This window comes from Apaloderma vittatum, unplaced genomic scaffold, assembly GCF_000703405.1.
Source record: "Apaloderma vittatum isolate BGI_N311 unplaced genomic scaffold, ASM70340v1 scaffold29805, whole genome shotgun sequence".
Classification (NCBI taxonomy): domain Eukaryota; kingdom Metazoa; phylum Chordata; class Aves; order Trogoniformes; family Trogonidae; genus Apaloderma; species Apaloderma vittatum.
Window position 1 is genome coordinate 5,025 of NW_009719472.1, and position 19,492 is coordinate 24,516.

The 19,492-nt window shown below is 39.5% G+C and overlaps 1 protein-coding gene across 1 annotated transcript in view; it reads left to right on the forward strand.

The window, feature by feature from the left end:
- Window positions 1-331: 331 nt before the first annotated feature.
- The window catches only part of AGPAT4 (1-acylglycerol-3-phosphate O-acyltransferase 4), a 37,426-nt gene continuing 18,265 nt past the window's right edge, over window positions 332-19,492 (forward strand). Inside the window, exon 1 of the mRNA XM_009870645.1 lies at window positions 332-510. Coding sequence (XP_009868947.1) covers window positions 333-510 — 178 coding nt within the window. The 5' untranslated portion in view covers window position 332. The remainder of the gene's footprint in view (window positions 511-19,492) is intronic.

Below are 19,492 nucleotides of genomic sequence, written 5' to 3' on the forward strand. Positions count from 1 at the left end.
GTAGTCCCTGGAATGGAGTCTTATGCTTATGAGTTTTGCAGAATTAGGGCTGAAACATGAAAATTTACTTCGAAAGCCAAATGTAAATTGATTCAGAAATCTGTTTTTTTTCCCCCCATGTTTACTTTTGCAAATGTCATCAGGCCTTCTTCTAAAATAGAATTAACTTTCATTTTAATGTATTTAGTGTATTTAAGCGTAAAATGGGAAGTCTCTATTAACAGTCTATTTATAGAAATAAATGCACTCTGTAACCACTGATACTATTTGGTTTTGCAGGTTGACTTCTGAATTTTGGGTCTGAAGGTACCTGCTTGCTTTCTCAGCAAATCATGGACATCGTTGGCTTTCTGAAGACTCAATTCATTTGCCACCTTCTGATCTGCTACATATTTATAGTGTCAGGACTGATAATTAACTTCATTCAACTCTTTACACTTATACTTTGGCCAATCAACAAGCAGCTGTTCAGGAAGATCAACTGCAGGCTGGCTTACTGCATTTCAAGCCGTAAGATTTAATTTCATTTTTTAAAGCATTCACATATTTTGTCTTTAGAGAATTGGTAGAAAAGTTCTGAAACAGATTTCGAAGTAACCTATGTAAGGGTTATTGCTGCTTACTACAGCAATCACACATGTGTGGAGATGTATCTTTGTTGAAATGTCCTGTTCTGCTGAAATGTTTGGTTTTGTTTGTTGTTGGTTTGTTTTTTTTTAATATTGGAATACTTACTTTTGACTCAGGATGTTGAAGAAAGACTGCCTCTCATTTCGCTATCCATCATGTTCCATTAAGCCAGATGTGAAATATTGACCAAATGATAGCGGAACTTGCTGAGATGCGTTACCTGTAGGCTTTTAATCTTTTTATCATGCATGCCTGATTTTGTTCATAATCTTGGTTTAAGTGTTTCATATGTAAATACTATGCAGGACTGAGGAATAACAATAAGAAAAGGAAAAATCTTTGATTCCATATGCTTCTTTCTTAAGCTGATTGTAAACTGTTTCTTCTTTAAATAGATATTTCAGACCTTAACCTGCATCTGTATGTATTCAGTTATTCACATACAGTTATAATGTAGAATACAGCAGCTAGCCTGTAAGCATGGAAAGAAGGAGGGATTGCAATTATTATTATTTTCGGGGGGAGATGTAAGCATATGCTCAGGCTATTACTTGTAGAAAGATCAGACCTTTGTAACTGCTAGGAGATGTGACAATTCACTGACATTTCACAAAAATGGGTAATTCCAGTGGAATGTATAGGATCTGTATTCATTCTTCTGTGTTAGTAGGAGGTTTGTAGAATCTCCACCTGTCAAGAGTGGATTATCAGAGTATGTGTAGTTTTCTTGGTATTATCAGTCTGCTTATATATTTTTTACTAAGGAGCTATGACTGCAGTTTCAGCACTGATTTATTGCAGTGAAGTTTCTGACTTCCACGTAATTACTCTCAGCTTATAGCAGAGAGCATTCTCCACAGAAGCTGTTAAAAAAATACATTAATGTGCCTGTCTTCAGTAGATGTGAGTGTGCTGTTAAATGTCCACCTTCCAGAGAGATTTGCCTGGACCTTTTGGAAAATCAGAAGTACTTTCTAAAAACTGTTGCAAAGTACGTGCCTTTTGAGACACCCTAAAGATTATTCAGGTGTGATGTCATTGTCAATGCCAAGTGAGTTACGGTTTCATGCTGGGGAATACAGCCCTCCAGCACAGTGTTTAAGAATTGTGTTGCAGAAATGCAACAAAATGGTTTCCTTCAGGTTACCTGTCCTGCTACTAAGAACCTGAAATGGGAGAGCATTGTTACTATCCGTAGTGAACTACCTGAGGGAAAAATCTGCAGCATGCCTCAAGCTGGAGACTAGTAGGAATTATTTATCTCTCATCAATGACTCTGAAGTGCAAATATTCAAAGCATTTTTTTAAATGTACTTTGACTTAAATTTCAAAGCTGCATCAGCTTGTATAGGCCCAAATAAATTGAGGGTGCTGCTTTCTTATTTCTGTAATAAAGATAGGATGGTCCTGCTGGAAAATTTCATTTTTATTGTCTGTTTGTATGTCTCTGAACTGGTGAGTTTTCAAGTACTATTCAGTTGTGTCTATGAACAGTGACATGAATATGGTCAGGTTTTTACCTTTTGCCTGGTAGCATAGTATATGTTTGAAGCCATGGAATGTAGGAGGAACTGTACAGCTGCATATAGATATATATAGGTACATTATTTTATTTTTCCATGCGATGCCTTCTACTCCATTTTTCCTTTTGGCTACTTAGTGCAGAGACATTAGCTACTCTGGAGTCTCTAGACTGAATCCTATAGCTGCCCTCAGTCGTAGTCTCCTCTATAATGAGGACTAGTCACTGTGTAAGAGTGAGTAATACTTCACACTTGTCCTTGGTTGGGCAAATGGCTTTGTACGCAGGGTTGCTGATCTAGTCTTCAGTGTTGACACCACTGGAAAAGGTTTTGTTGTGAGATTTTTGCTCAATCATGCTCAGAACAAACTATCTCTAGTTTAATGACAGTTATTTTAGCTTTGCAACAGAACAAGCTAACATTTGATATGAGTCACCCTTATCTGAGTGGTATCTGAAAAGGGGGAAATGATGGTTAATTTAAAAAAGTATTTGAAAACTGAAGAATGCTGTAGAACAATTAATCAAAACGGATGTGTTTTTGTAGTAGCGTATATGTAAGTTAATGCCTTTTGAGGGACATTGGTGGGCTGACTAATAATTAACGTAGGTCTCTGTGTGTCTGATGAAAGTCATGGAAACAGCCTACAGTTGCAATGGTGACAAGCATCATGTTGCTATGAGTGGCCAGTGCAGCCTGAGTCACCAAGTCAACCGAAGAGTGAACTAAAGGAAGGAACAAAAGCAGCAGCAGCCGTCAGATATTGCAAGTTCAGTCAGTTTCTATTTGATGTCAAAGGTAGAGATAAATGATTCCATAAAATCAGGGGAGGGTATTTTGTCTTGGGCACTATGCTCTTTGGGAAAGCTCTTTTTGTGTTTCAAGTAGTGGTGATGTTTTCCTCTACCCCTTTTCTTCCTATCTCCTTTCTAATATAAGAACGTAGTAGTCTCAGTTCTCCATGTGCAATCTTTGCTGTCATACTGCACGTGGGGAGCTAAACTACTGTTGTGAATAATGACTGGTCCTCACTTCCGTAGTCCAGCTTGAGTTGAGAGTGCTTACGTGTTCACATGAATCAAGCCAGACTAGCTCAAGTAAAAGTGTACATAGAATCATAGAATCATTTGGGTTGGAAGAAACATTTGAGGTCATTGAGTCCAACTGTTAATGTAACACCGCCACATCTACCACTAAACCATGCTGCTAAACACTACAACTACACGTCTTTTAAATACCTCCAGGGATAGTGACTCAACCATTTCCCTGGACAGCCTTTTCCAATGCTTGACAACTCTTTCAGTGAAGAAATTTTCCTAATACCCAATCTAGACCTCCTCTGGCACAATCTGAGGTCATTTCCTCCTGTTCTATCACCTGTTACTTAGCAGAAGGGACTGACCCTTGCCTCACTACAACCTCCTTTCAGGTAGCTGTAGAAAGTGATAAGGTCTCCCCTGAGCCTCTTTTTCTCTGGACTAAACAACCCCAGTTCCCATAGCCACTCTTTGTAAGATTTGTTCTCTATATACTTCACCATTTCATTCCATAAAATGGCTGTATGGAGTAACTGTGCCTTAGCAGTTGCTGACATGTAGCTGTGTGAGCTGCTACTTCTCTACTGAGAGTATGACAACAGCACTACAATTTCTCCCAGTCATTACTGACTATCCAGCAAGCTAAAGCCCTAGACTTCAAAATTCTCTTTGTCAATGCAAGTCAGAGAAGAGGTAGAAACCTGGTTTCCAGTTTGAATTCACAGTGGAAGAGATTAACTAGAGCAACAACTTGCTTTTAATGGAACAGAGCAGGTGTAATGGCACACACCAAGTTACCTTCAGTAACTGATGTTAAGAAGTTGTTTTCTGTCTTCAAGCCAGTTGTGAATCTGGGTTGGTCAGATAGGTTGAGTTCAACTTCTCTACTAACGTGCTTAATTATGTATTAGCATTGGGAGAACTTTCTAATGACAATGTTGGAAATAAAAGAGTATTGATCCTAATAAACTACCAGTTTTCTTACCACAGCTTTTAATGAAATTTGTAAGCTTGAGTTGCTTTTATATGTCCAAGACACCTTTCATATTTTGCTATGAAAAACTCTTTCTGTTTGATCCCATTATCCCGTTTGACAAATATCTATAAGGTAGTGGTTAGTTCTAGTGTTCCTTCGTTTGTATGTCTCAATCTTTACTAAAGTGTCAGTTGCAGAGGATGCACATTAAATTTGAAAAGAACAGACTTTGGTCTGTGTTCGTCTTGCAATGAGCTAAAAGACTAGTAAGGGTTATACACCCTCTATTGTGTTTTAAGTTTAAAGAAACAAAACAAAAAAAAATCCTAACTAAGCAAAAAAACAAAGCCTTTGGGCTTCTAAATTTACGAAAATATTTTCTGGTGTGCTTGGAAGATGGCGTTAGAACAAAGATTGGTCAAGCAGTCAGTCTTGGGTTTTATTTTTAAATAATTTGGGAGCAGCTTGTCCTCAGTCTCTTTTTCCAAAAGACTGAGCAGCCAAAATGTATGCCAAAGAAGGAAGCACTTAGTGTAGAATACATTGCAGTTCTTGTGGATGCCCTTTGTGCCTGAATTGGAAGAGGTGGGAATATATCATCCTCCTTCCCGTTATCTGAGGAGAGCAAACCACCACAAAGGAGTACACGTGGCTCTTCTGCACAAGCTTGTAATGTTGGCCAAACACTTTGAGGGAACAGGTTGTCTTGGGTGTTAGTGCCATGTGTGTGCATGGCTGCGTAGCTTGCTGGGGTGACGGGAAGGTGGTTTGTGCTCCCTGGGCCAGTCAGTGCTTGGTAGGCTGGTGCAGTGCTGCCCCAGGGTGAGGGGACAATGCTCGGCTCCTCAGGCTGTTTGGGACATAACTCTGCCACGTGCTGAGACTATGAGAATGAGGCATAATTGCACAGGACAAATGGCTTCTTAATGGTGCTGGGTGTATTTACTCAGGAAGCTATTTGCTTGTGAGTAAAATAATGGTTGGTAACTTGTCCTCTTACTATCACTGTGCTGGGGGCAAATTAGCTTCCCCTTGTGCTGAGATCCACCTTGTGCTCCCGGGATGAGTGGTGACCTGGCCTCTCGCTGACTCTCGGCACCGCGTGAACTTTGCATACGCAAAAAATCTGCCAGCAATGGTACAGTTGGGCGGACAGGTGCGTAAGAGCTTTAAAAGCAATTTGCTTAGCTTCTAATCTGCCTTCATAAATATATTATAGTAGTACTAATACCTATTCTTGTACTTATGAAAGGGATGTTATTACACCTCTGGGTAAAGTTACACTACGTGGGCTGCAGTTTGTAAATCCCTCTGAGGGAAAGGCCCTTCTTTGCATGGGAAGAGGCATCCTGATGCTTGCTTTTGAGTGCAGCAAAACCAAGATGGAAACTGATTCTTTTTATGACTGAGCTTTCTAGAAACAAAACCAGAGCAAATCAAGAGCTGCCTCAAGTTCATCATCTTGGCTGGCTGTTACGAGACAGTAAAGCTCATTCCTTCCATGTACAATTACAGACTTTGCAATGTGAGAACAGGACATCTGAATAAGGCTCTGTGGTAGTATTGGGGATATGTTAATTCTCAAGATTATTTTGGTTCCCTGCATGGAGCACACTGCCTGCTTGGAGTTCTGAGGAGCCCTGGGCTATTTTGCTCATTGTTCATACCAAGGTGGTGCTGGGGCAAAAAGGAGAACTCTCCTCTGGTGCAGCTGAGTAGGTGGGAAGCAAAAGGACCGCGGAGGGGCAGAGCTTTCTTCTTCCGTCGCTTCCCTCTACCGCCACCTCATATTGCAGGGCAAGCAGTCTGCTCTTGTTCAAAATGTGCCACAGTGTCCTTAATGTAAGCATAACCAAATTATACTTCTCAATGTATAAGTAGCGAAGAGCTTTTTTAGGGCACTTACGACTGACTGCTTTCTTGTTTTGGGTAATGCCTGCAAAATTACTTTTTCTCAAATGCAACTTTGTTATCTTGGTTCCACACGTTACATCCTTACAAAGCCACAGGTAAAGACTATGAAAAGTTTACTACAAATAATGGAGGGAAAATTAGAGGGCAGATTTGATAGTTGTGGAAAGAGAAAACCTTGATCTGAACCTTTGGAGAGCCAAACCATTGCTTTAGCCTTCTTTTCTCTCAGGCCACGCCACGGGGATGAATGTAGAAATGAGAGTGTACTAAGGAAATGCTCATGTTAGCTTTAACCTGGATAAACTCTGTGACTGAGGGCAGGATAGTTATGATAGCATGGAGACCTGAGTAGACAGGTGCCCAGGGACTTACCCGGGCTGTGAGATGTTTCTTGCAGTCTGCCTTGAGCACCATGCTACTGTGGCCGTTTTATTCTCAGCATTCAGGCTACCTTTGGTATCTCTAGACAAACCATGGCCATACCTCTTTTCAGTAATGTGCTCTTAGGTTTCCTCTCGTGTTCTCTGCAAATCTGAAGCAGGAGGTTACATGTCTGAGTGGGGTTGTGTCCTACTTGTAAGTTTAATCCTCAGTGTTGATAATTGAGCTGTGTACAGTGAGGTAGATGATTAGCTTTTTCCAAAATCTACTTTTGTTAGAATGATGAATAGCATTGAATCTTTGGTTTCTTTTGCTCTCAGAAATTAAATTCATAGAGGTATATTGTGTGTGACAGATTTTGTTAAATGAAAAATATGCTTGGAACAGGGAAGAGTGTATATATATGTCGTCATACAGTAACATTTAATTTTCTAACTTGCTTTGTCTTCCATTCCTTGTAAGTCATGTATTAACATAGCACTGCATCATAAAAAAATAACAAGTGAAAAATGAGCAAAGTGACAGCAGTGATCTCACCTGTTGTGGCTAGCAAGGACAACAGAGTCTGAGTAGTATCTGATTTACTTAAGCCATCAAAGTAAGGACACCAGGAGGCATTCCTCAGATTTTAAAATAATGTATGACAAGTTATGAACTCTGTAGCAGTATATTGTTAACTTCTACAGCTACATTGCCTTTTGGTGTTAAAAAATAATTCCACTAATATGATGCAAAACTATGCTCTAATTTTAAACAGTCTGTGTATCTAAATTCTGTGACTCCCAAGGTTTTGTTTTTGTTTGCTCAAAACAAACTAATAGTTAGCAGTTTTGCAAAGAACTCTCTGCATTGTACCTTTCCTGAAAGCATGTCTGTTGGTAAACAAAACATATCGGTATTTGTTCACAAAATAGTGCTAGGATCAGTAGATTAAATGTTTCAGGCTACGAAGTACACTGTTCCCTGTATTCCTGTGTTTTCTAGATCTTGCTTGCTTCATTCTGTGGCCTGAGTCTTCTCAGGCAGAAAGTATGGGATGTATGCTGTAATATTGAGATACGTCATCTACTATTAAGTCTTAAACACCTTTCTCCAGCCGGCTTCCTAAATACCTTTTTATACCTGTATGTACTTGTGGCAGTGCTGCTGGTTGTCTGTATAGTTCCCCACTGAGACCAAACCTTCAACTTCTCTACTTTAATATGGAAGGACTGAAGGAACCAATCGCTGCAGCAGATTCTGCGTTATTTTGCTGGTAACGTAAGATAATGTGTTTGTTCTTTGCATCTATCACAGCTTGAACTCCCTCTTTTCCAAACTGTGTTAGTGAAATTATATTCATTGCTATGTCCTTGGCAGTACCTAGCAAATGCCTCCATATTTTCCCTACTACCGTTAACTTGGTGTATCAACTATTAACGTTTTAGTCTCTCCCATTTTATGCCACTTCCAGGCACTGTTACCCGGGTTTCATAGTGAGTTATGTATTGACACTGAGCTTTAGTGGATCAGCCAAGACTGTATGCTGATAGCAGGCACGCTGTGTGAGCATAGTGCTGTTCTGTTCATGAAGATGTGATTGAATGACATCTGTGCATACACTTCAGCAGAGTTCCTAATGCAATCTAGAAGGGGTATGGTCTGTTCTGAACAGCTCTTGGTTTAGAAAAGGGACTGCCTTCTGGGAAAATAGATGTGGAAAAAGTTTTGATACTGATACTTTCTATCCAAAACTGGTTAAGTACTAGAGAGGCACTCAGTCTGATCTTTCAGGAGAAGAGCATTTCCACTGCAACTGATATTATTTTGCTGTTTCTGGAGCCTTTATAAAGGTTGTTTGTCTTCATTTTCCTTTTGTGTTTTGGTTTGTTTTGTTTGTCTCAGATTCCTGATCTGAAGGATGATGCTAATAGTCTGCAGACTGGAGAAAGCTGCAGCAGAGTAACAATAGGTGAACCTCGTTCTGTTTGGTGTCTGGTATCTCACAACACAAAGTTTGTAGCACCTCTTAGTAAGCATTTTATCTGGCCAGCAAGCTACCTAGATTCCTGAACTGAGGTAAATCTGGAGTGTTTGTGTGAAAGTGCTTCCATCTGAGATGGCATAACTCACGAACACGATATCTAATGATCCAAGTCATAGCACAGAGTACGAAGACATTAATGTTTATGCAAGTTAGGTGCTACAGTTTATTCATTAAAGGTGAATATCACAGTCAGAGGATCAAATTCTTCTTGAAAGCCACTGCATATTTGTGGAAACCCCATTTTAACTATAGACCTGATTTTAATTGCTGACGTGAACTGAACCTGAAGGATAGCCTCTTGATCGTATTTAACCTTCCTGCAAGGAAGCAGAGAGTAGCTCATTGAGCACCATCACATGCACATACAAACTAACAGTAAGCCAACCCTGTCTAGGGAAGAGCGCCACCTTCATAGGCAGAACTACTGGGGGAATAAATCAGGAAATAATTCTCCCAGTGTACCATCCAGGTGAGGTGCAGTATGTCTTGTCTTATTTGCTATTGGTTGGCTACATCTTCTACCCCCCCTGCCTTGTGCACTGCTGAAAGTGTATGCTAGGGTGATTCCCCCTCTCCCGGAAGCGTGGAAGTCACATAGCAGCAAGTTGTTGTGGAGCAGGTTTTTGGGCTTATCCTGCAGCAAGGATTTCAGCAGCTGGTCCAGTGAAAGTACCTGTGCCTGACTTTTTGCAGGAGGATATCCAAACTGGTAAGAAGCAATATTTCCTTTCAACAGGTACTTGAGCTTCTGAGTGCATATGCTTGGTACTTCTCTGTGGGTAGCTGATTGTTTCCTGTGCCTTGTTTGCAACCTCAGGTTAAGACTTCTTACTTGAGGATTATGTTGTTTTCTCACTTTGAAACCATTGCAAGATAGCAGGCTCTTGTCAGGCAATCTAAATCATAGAATCATAGAACAATTCAGGTTGGAAAAGACCCTTGGGATCATCGAGTCCAACCATTAACCCTACACTACAAGTTCACCCCTAAACCATATCACCCAACACCACATCTAAATGAGACTTGAACACATCCAGGGATGGCGACTCAACCACCTCCCTAGGCAGCCTGTTCCCCCTCCCGTGCCAGCCTGTTCGAGTGTCTGACCTCTCTTTCCGTGAAGAATTTCTTCCTAATATATGTTGCTGAATTTCTTTTAGTTCCACCTTGACATAGTCTATGCTCAAACGTGTTTTTTACCAAGCCTGTGTTCAGAAGTAGGAATCCTTTAACTCTGGAAGAGAACCTAATGGAAATGTACCCAGAACAGCTCTTTCATTTCCTTGATTTCGGGAGGCAGTTGCCCTTTGGCCAGACCCATTTTGGTCCTTGCTGAAATAATGTTTGAAACAAAATAAGGAACTACAGAGAAATTACAGTGCAGTTGTTTGTGGATAGATTTGTTCTGCTCTTCTGTTAGCCCACTTTTATTTGTATTTTACATCTGTATGCTTTTTCTGTACTCAAGCAAATTGCATTGGAATGTCAATAACCAACATTTCCTTTCTCTCATGGTGTTAAAGAAGCAGGAAGTATGCTTTAGTTTGATTATTCTTCAGTTCACTTAGCTGTGTTTCTAAGTTGAATCTCCAGTACATTGCATCTCTGAGTGTTAAGAAATTAATGAGTTTCCTAATACATGACGGGATTTCCATTGTAGTTAAATTTCTTACTGCTCATTGGTACTTATGTAGCTCTGCTAAAACATGAATGTTCAGAAATCAATATGTTCTGCTAATGAAGGATTTTGGTGAATGAATGTATCTGCTGCCTGTGTTAGGTAAGTAAATTTGGAGGGTGATTGTGCAGACTTAGTTTCTTGCTGTCACTTCTAAAGAAGCTTACCCTTGTTTTTGGGAAAGTGGGAGATCTGCAGCTGTGAGGCTTTTGACAAGGCTTCTCATTAATACAGCTTTGCTACTGCTTGGAATGCTGTGGGGAGTATTTTATTGGATTTTAATTTTTTTTTTTTCCTCATATTTTTCAGTCTTTTCCCTTAGCTCATATCGTGTCTCATCTGAAGATGTACTAGTTTACTGACGCCTCTTTACTAACAAGCTAGCTATAGAGAACTGAAGAATCTGTTACTTCGTTCAAACTCAAACCGTTCATCTGTAGGGCCTCTGTGACAGACTTTTGTAATGCTATTCTTTGTAGAAAGGCAGAAGATAGGGGGATGATAATGTTGCAGTATTCAGAAAAGTGCTTTCATTGGCCCCATTGGGTTATATTTTCAGAAACTGGATACATACTGATTTCACCTGAATTTTTATCAATGAGTTATCCTACCCATCAAAATATATCAATTGAAGTTTTATTATTTTAGAATGTATTGTCTTTTGTGCTCGTAAAAGAGGAGGAAGATACATGGGCAAATATCTGACATTCCTCTTTTGTTTCCAGATAGTCTATCTAGAGTTTAAAACTGAAACCATAGTACATTTTCCTTGTAGTATGACACTATACTTTCAGTATTTTTTTAAATGCTAGGAGTTTGGAAAATTTCTGGTTGAATTGAAGCTTACTATGGAGTTTGTCTTCCTTGTGTCTTCATAGGACCTGACTCAGTGCTAAAAATCTGCGTTAATTCATACCTAAAATTCAAGGTTTCCTGAAAGGTGATTTAAATTTCTTAGTTGTATGGTGATAGCTTGTAACTTCTTATAAGTGCATTTAGTCCTCAGGTGAAAATTAGAAAGGTTAGATCCATGAGTCTTTGAGTCTTTATTGAGTCTTTATTCTGATAAGAAGTGATAGATTTTTTCATGTGGAATGCAACTGCTGGTTGGTATAGACCATTATGCAAATGCAGGTGAGCAGAAGGGCAAACGATGTCCCAGGAGCATCCCAAGCTGCATGAGTTACACTGTTGGACTAGTGACTTAATGGGAAAGACGGGACCTGGTATGTGCTGCTACTTAATATTTATGCCATGTAAATAAGTCCTTAAAAAGTCCTTTTTCTAGGTTGGAAAGATGGACCTCTGTTAAGGAGTGGTGTGTTAAGTTTGTCCTGTGTTATGTAAGATACTGGAGTGCTGTAGCCATCTCCGGGTCTGTTTTTCAAAGGTGGCTCCTGTGAACGATATAAGGTTGAAAATACCATTGTCCCAAAGGGGATGGGAATGATAATGCTGTCTCTGACCTTCATACAAAGAGTAAGAGTCAGGATGATGGAGTCTCTCCTTTATTTCCAGCTCATGTCATTGATTTGTTGCTGTAGAAAAGTCCTGTAATTATGATTGTGTTTTTAGACAGGGAAGACCATAAAAGGGATAGGAAGGTTGTCTGCTCTCGTTTATAGGAAGTGCCTGTTGTGGATGGGTAGTTTTGTAGGATGTCTTTCTTTAGCTATGAAAAATAAATCTTAGTAGAAGAAACTCATGGGACCAACTTGTCTTTCTGGAAGAGCATTTCTACTGAATTCTAGGATTACAATTGAAGGTCATTCCAGCCCCTCATTAGATCTTCAGCAGAGAGTAATCTGCTGGTCTTCAGGGCACTCCTGGTGGACAGAGGAGCAGGAGGCAATGCGTGCTTGATTGTTATCTGTGCTGACTGGTCCTGTTGCCACAAGGAACGGCTGGTTTGTTGAAACGTAGGAGTATTGCTAAATTCCTTGGGGAACAGGGATAAGAGCGGCCTCCAAATGTGAGACAAATATCTCTGACACGTGGCTGTTAAATAATTAATTTCCCCAAAGGGTTTAAAAAAGAGCATTTCAAAACACTGACTAGTGCATATCTGTATGTGTGTTAAATCCATTGTACTTCTGAGTCTGGCTTTGCTCCACATACTGTGTGACTTGGAGAGAAGCTGTTTTGTAGGCAGATTGTGTAGAGATAAAAGATAGAAAAAAGCTGTGAAGTGAGATGTTTGAAGTGTGCAGCTGTTTGTTTCTGAAGGGAGGGTTGCTTTTAAAATGAACAGTGGTGAAAGAAAGGAACGAAACTCGTTTTGGTATTCCTCCACCCCTCTAGCTCAGGACTGCACTAGAAAAGGAAGCATCAATTGAAACCTCTTGTTTCAAGAATTCGTATGATCACTTGAAATTTATTCTTCATCTGAAGAAAAATTGTATTTTACATTTTGTGGGTGTTATGTTAGAGTCTGTGGTCAAGTGATCAGTGTGCATTTTGAGAGGGAAGATGTTATGGGAACAGGAGCTGAGGGAAAGCTGGGAAGCGAGGTGGTGTGCCAGTACACGTGCAGTAATGGGAAGGGTCCTATGCAAGGCTCATGCCTGTACCAGAGCTCCTGGCTCAAATACTGGAGACATGTACAGGTTTTAATCACAAGTTCTCTGTTCCTGTCATAGCCCCTATGAGGATTTGAAATACTCTGACCTTCAGGACACATTGAAAGCTTGTGCATTTAAGATCTTGCAGTGAATCTGTTTCTGATCTTCGTTCCCAGAGCAATTACAGCTTGACTGTGTTACAATGACACAAGCTTGGCCAAATTGAACTGTCTGTAGTTTATCTCATTTGGTATGTTTCATCTGAGAAAACATTGATAACACTCCATCAAAAAAGGTGAAACACTTTTTATCAATAAAGTGCTTGCTGCCTTCATTCTATAAGAAAATAAAATGGATTGTGTTTGTGGAGCTGAGGCACAGCAAGCACCTGACCTCTGATTGTGTAATGTAATGTTGGCCTTCAGAATTACAGCCATAATGTTTCAATAAAGCAACATAGTTTTCACTTATTATGCTAGCCAGTTCATGCATATATACATACAGGTTTTAATTCTATAACTAGGAAAACATTGAGGTTAAATTGCCAAGAAGATCAAACTACAGATAAAGCTTGAGCTTTGTAATGGGTGTGACAAGTCTAATCCTTGTTTTGTGTTAACTCAGTATGGTGTAACAGTGACTACACTGGAGTCAAGGATTATTTTCATGTCAGTTGAGAATCTGGCCAATTTAAGTAAATGTTATGTACATTTAGGGGGGAAAAAGGTGGGGAAAAAATGTGTGTACCATCAGTCTTCAGAAAATGTTTAGTTGTGATTAATGCAAAAATCACATTTCAGCTTGAAATTGCATTCAATTCTTCTAAGTTACAGAACCAGCTGAGGGGGTAGAATGGGCTTTGTTTCTTTGTTTGGTTTGTTTTTTAACTATATAGTATATCATCCACTCTCCTAATCTGTGATTTTGTCTTTGAGTTACATTGACAAATTACCAAGTATTGGTAGGAGGTGGTTGCTATCACTTCAAAGTGGTGGTTTTGTTTGTACTTTAATATTCCAAATGACACGCTTAGAGTGCTCCTTTTAGCTCCTTTACCAGTCGCAGGCTACCCCTGTGTCGAGTATGCCTTTGAGCAGTTATTGGTGAGCTCTGTGTTCAGCCTGTGCTCTGCGTTCGCCCTGAGCTCTGGGAGAAAATGCCCCCTTGCGCGCTTGCTCGCCTGGGGCAGTTTCTGCGTGCTGCCCGCCCTGCCACTGCTCTCCACACCCGAAAGGGTGAGCGCTAGCAGCGGGCTTTGTTGCCAGACCCCCCACCTAGGGATGTTAGATGAAGCCATGCTGCCCATCCACATTTCTTGTTGTGTGGGATTATTTCATCTCTGGTTCAAAAATAAAAGTGTATTTTAGAACAAAGTTTTGAATCTTGGTTTAGATTTATTTTGCCTTTCCTACTGAGCTTTTTTTTATTTGCTGAGAGCAGAGAGACTTCCTCTTAAGGTTTGGGGCTGGCCCCTTGATCTGGACCCTCTGTAGAAGAAATTCTACTCCCTACCATGCATCTGTCCCTGCAAGAGAATATACCTCTTGCACAAATTTCATAAATCAAAGTCTTCCTTGTTGAACTGTAAGATTTAATTGCTTGGCACACTGTTGTATTGTATCAAGGAGTGAGCTGGATTTGGAAGACTCTGGGTTGAGTTCTTCCTTGTGGAAGCCTCTGTGCTAGCTTCATCCCACAGAGCCAGGCTGTTAGAGGATACTTTGCAAGCCATGTGGCCGGAGTGTTGTCCTCTGCTCCTCTACTGTTTTTTTGCAAGCTTCTCAGTCACACCTTTGGCAGTCAGAAAAAAATGGAAGGAATGATTCTTAGAGCATCCTAGGTCATGAGTGAGTTCTGTCCATTGGCTGAACTAGCTGACATTGCTTCTTCCACTGCTTTCAGGCTTCATGGTGATTCCAGTTGGAGAAAGATCTGAACTGGAAAAAATTACAGAGTTTTCAAATAACAGGACCATAGCAAGAGAGGACTGGAGTATTTCTAAGCTCTTCTATCCCATCTTCTTGATTCTGTTGTGGTACAAGCTGTTGCAAAGACACTGAAGCAGCAGTGTTGATAATACAGAAGGCTACTGCGTAAGCCTTCAAATAAATTCAAATGCTAAATAATGTTTATTTGCACTGGCTTTCTGCTTTCTAGTTTTTTTAGGCAAGACTTTTAGAGAAGGTCCAAATGCCCTGCACAGCACCTCAAAGACCTCAGGCCTCTGCAGTATGCATTTGATCGGTCTGATATAGCAGCCAGTGCTATACCAGCAGAACTGGTCCTATTACTGTGCTTCTCTTAATTTCATGTGGCTCAAGTCCTGTGAGAAGTCCAGGTGGCCATCAAGAAGGATTAGTCTTAAAAAGCTGTAAGTCTTCCTAATGCAAAGAGGAAGTGTCGTCCTGCATGAGTTACAGCAGAATATTGGAGTCTTTTGTACATTAGTAGCATGTGCAGCCTGGAGGGTGGGAAGAGGATAACTTTGTCTCTATCACCTTGCAAGCTGACAAATGCTTCGTGCAAGTCAGTGAGTCACATGGGTCCTGTGTATCTTTAATTTTAAGAAAATTGGGGCAACAAAATTGGTAATTCAGAAAGGAATTATCTAGCTATGCTCAAGGAAATCGCTGAGTCTTGCAATCGGCTGCCTCTGTGTTGTGAGATTTCTGTCCAGTTTTGATCAATTTGTCATGGCAGAAAATTCTGGTACCCAATGCACTTTTTGTAATATTGTATTCCCTGTTTAAATCTGGAAGTTTTAAATGTTTTTTCTTTGCTTCTGTTGTGCTAGAAATACCTGTTATAAAGTTGAAAGAAGTATCAGTAATGTGTATGCCTCTGATCTTGTGATACCTCTCTACTCCTGACACACGCGTGCCTTGTTCCCATGGTGGGTGTTTGCTACTGCTGCGACGAGCCAGATCATGCCTTTTAAAAGAAGCAATAGCTGTTCCTCCTGTACCGACTCAAAATGGTATGTCTGACTGAGATTCGTCATAATTTCCGAAGCATTGAATATGAAAACATCATGGTTTACCAAAGAAGCACAGCCTTCCTTTTGTAACTGGCAGAACTGTCTTTTTGGAAACTGGAGGGAAGTTGCCTGTTGGTTATGTAAGGTTGCCATATATCATGTAAGCTAAACCCGTGTTTCCTTGGAAAATTATTCAACAGAAATAATTCTAAGAGTACAACACTGTTACAGCAGACCTGCAAAAGCAAGATGCTAATTACATCTGTTCTCAGTATTTCTGCAGTGTTATATTAAGCCACTGGGACTACAGACCAGGGAGCAAGTAATGCTTTTTTATTTCTCTTTTTTTTTGTTTTTTTTTGGCATCCCTTTAGTTTGGACAGTGAGGGCTTAGGCAAGTTAGTGATATCTCTGCATCCTTGTCTGTTGGAGCACAGGAGCTGCAGGCTGTCTGAGCAGTTTGTGATGTTCAGACTGTGGATTTGTTCTCTAACTTTCTTTCTGCATTTATGTTTTGAGGAAATACTAATGCAGGCACAATCAAACTAAATGTTATTTGAGAGACACTGGTGTCTGTGCCTGTGGTGTAGTGGTTTATATTTTGAGTGTCTGTCTGTCTTAATAAAATGTACTCATTCTGATGTCTATTACGTTCGTTGGTAACAAAAAAATAGGTATTTTTGTACATTTATACATTTGTCTAACTTCAGCTTCAGGGGTTACACGCTACACCTAGTACAAAAAACTCGACTTTATGAGAACTCAATAGGTATATTTGATCCGTCGTACTTTATTTTTAATTCATGAAAGCCATTTGTTTGATTTCTACTTTCTGACCTTATTGTCCCTTCTTTGAAGAATGCTTTGTGAAAGTCACTGTTAGGGATTAAGAAGCTAAAATAAGTACTGGGACACCGGTTTTGTCTCTCAAGACCTCACGTGATGAGGTGCTGTAAGATTACAGGCAGAGATGTAGAATGCAAGTGAAAAATGAGTAATGGTTTTGTTCTGAACAGTGTTCTCCAGGTGATAGAAGTTAATGGCTATTCGCCATTAACTCTGATGACATAATACCTGGTCAGCTTTTTCTTTCCAGTCCTGAGTTCAGACAGAATATGTAGAAAGTAGAAGTGATCTGGCTTAAGTCTAAAAAGAAGTTGTATTTTTAGTAATAGTGGATATTTCTTATGAGTGCCCTAGTTACCTGAAATCAAAAGCCAAACACAAGTACTATTGGAAAAATATAAAACCCATAGATGCCATTATCCTTAGTTTTCTTGTTCTGCTCTTCTGCAGAGTTGACGATTCCTTCCTTTTATTCATTTACACCTCTGTGAAATCCAGCTCTTAGTAACTAGAGGCTTTATTTAAAAGTGCTGCAGATTTTCTTAGGATTTAAATAACCTTTTGCTCAGTTTCCAATTCCAATTCACTTTTCTTCCAATTTATGCTAGAGATTGCTTTATGTGGCAACTGGTAGTTTCTTTTATCAGCAGTCATTTTTCTCCGAGATAAATTCACATCCTTTCTTTTCAGTAACTGAAAGTGCAGGTTAAACATGTTGAAGGCATGGATTTAGAGCAGCAAAAATAATGGGATTTTCTCTCTTGACATGCCTTTTTGTTCTGAAATGCTTTCTTTCCAAAGTCCAGCTTTTTGTTTCACTTGAAACTAAAGAGGATAAGACTATTGTAAGAATACTCACTAGAAGGAAATTCTGTGAAAATAGGTTTCCTTCCTAAATATGTGTATTAAACATGAAAGTTTCACTTAAGAGTCAGATAACTTCCCTAATATTTCAATGATCTAATTATTAGTACATATAAGCAATGCGTATGACAAAAAAACCCAGCCACAGAAGTGTGTTGGCTGTTGTTATGAGTGAATGTATGAATCCTAAGTGTGGACAATGCTGATTGCCCTGTAATTAAGGAAGTGCTAAGGATTTGTTATGTCAAAGTCAATTGTGATTGAATAAATACAAGTTGAGACTATGACATCTGTTAACCTGGTTTACGTTTGATTTTGTGCATACTTGAATTTTCAGATCCTGGGCCCCTGGAAGGTGATTTTCACCTGAGAACTCCTGTAGGAAAGGAGGTACCCTGCTTAAACAGAAGCCTTTGCCTATCACTGCGAGATACTGGCTTCCTCCTTGTCCAGTGAACGCTCGTTGCAGCCTGTGGTAGCACAGCTCTGCAATGTGTTTCTCAAGCAGTGATGGGAGAGAGGAGACACTGGTCTATAAGACAGTCTGTTTGGAAAATCTCACTTTTTTTCTAATGACAGGAAATAAGACCAGAAAGGAGTTCTATATCATTCAAAAAAATTCATATGGTTCCTAGCAGCAGTATAATGTACTCTTTTTAAGATAAATGTTGTTCAATTTATAAAGCTGTTAGGTATTTTTAATCTACCGAAGCAATTTTAAGAAGCTTTAGAATATAAAATACCTGTATTTTCGCTTTAGTCATTGTCTTTCTCGTGCTAGTGGTACCTCCCACATCCTTAAGTCATATTTGTGGGGAGCAACCTGATCCTCTTTCAGCATTTATTTGGTAGGTTGGGTGAGCCAAGCTTTTCTATTTTCCAGTCATCCTGATAGCCCTGGTGTGCCTCTGCTTTGTTTCAACTTTTCCTTTATGAGTGTGGATGCTGGTACCCATGTACTGGCTCAAAGATTATCTCAGTGGTGCTATTCCCTTTCTCTCCAGGAACAAACATCCTAATGCCATCTTTTGCCTTCTTAGAGCAGCCTAATATGAACAGAGCAGCAACTTTCAGTGACAAGCTAATGTTCCCAGATATATCTCCCTTTTGTTGTTTCCAAGCCATGAAGCTCTATTTTATTAGTTCTGCAAGACGTCATGCAGTGATCTGTCTTATCAAAATGAATTCCATTTCTGTTACCTTACGTCTCAAGATCATCTGATTGTTAAAGTGTGTTCTGACTTTTATCATCCACAAAATTTATTAACTTGCATTGAATATTTTAGTCCTCAGAAACACTTCAAGAGATTTTTCCTTATCCAGATTGACCAAAAGACAACAAAACCAGACAGTTGTACTTTTTGGTTTAGTTCTCCTTTACAGCTCTTTACTAATCTTCAGTTTTTCTTTGGTGTAATAGCAATTTATTTTGTTGTACTGTATATGAATGGCTTAGCATAGCCTAGGTGCATTAGATTTGAATTCTCTCTTGTCTATAAAATCAGAGTTGTCAGATAATGACATGAAGACCTTCCTCTGAAAAATTTACAGAGGATTTGTTTTCCTAAATTGCAACTCTTGCAGTCATCTCTTCTGAATAACTTTTTTTGGTTTTTGTTCCCATATGGTACACTGATCATTCATCTGCTTAGCAGTCTTAGTAGTATGTTTCTACTCTGCTCAGTTTTTAAAAACATGGTGCCATGCGCAGTCAAACTATTTTAATGATGAGACTTAATCTCTGATTCTCTATTCTGGGAGGTCATCTGGGTCTCTCTGAGTTGAAATTCATTAGATTAATAGGTTTGCATATTTATTTTCATACTGCTTCTTTGTCAACAGTCTTCCTTGTTGCATTGTCATTGGTGATACCAAGGCAAAAGTGTTTGTTTTGTTGTTAGGATGCAATTGCTTACCCAAAGAAATTTCTCTCATCCTGACTAGGAATGACTGAGTGATTGTCTTAGTCATTAGTGGTAGTCGTTTGCCTACTCACCATTCAAAGGCAGAATTTAATCATAAAGAGTGAATTCTTTACAGTTGTACTGGATCTAGCTGGTACAGATTGTTTTTCTTTTC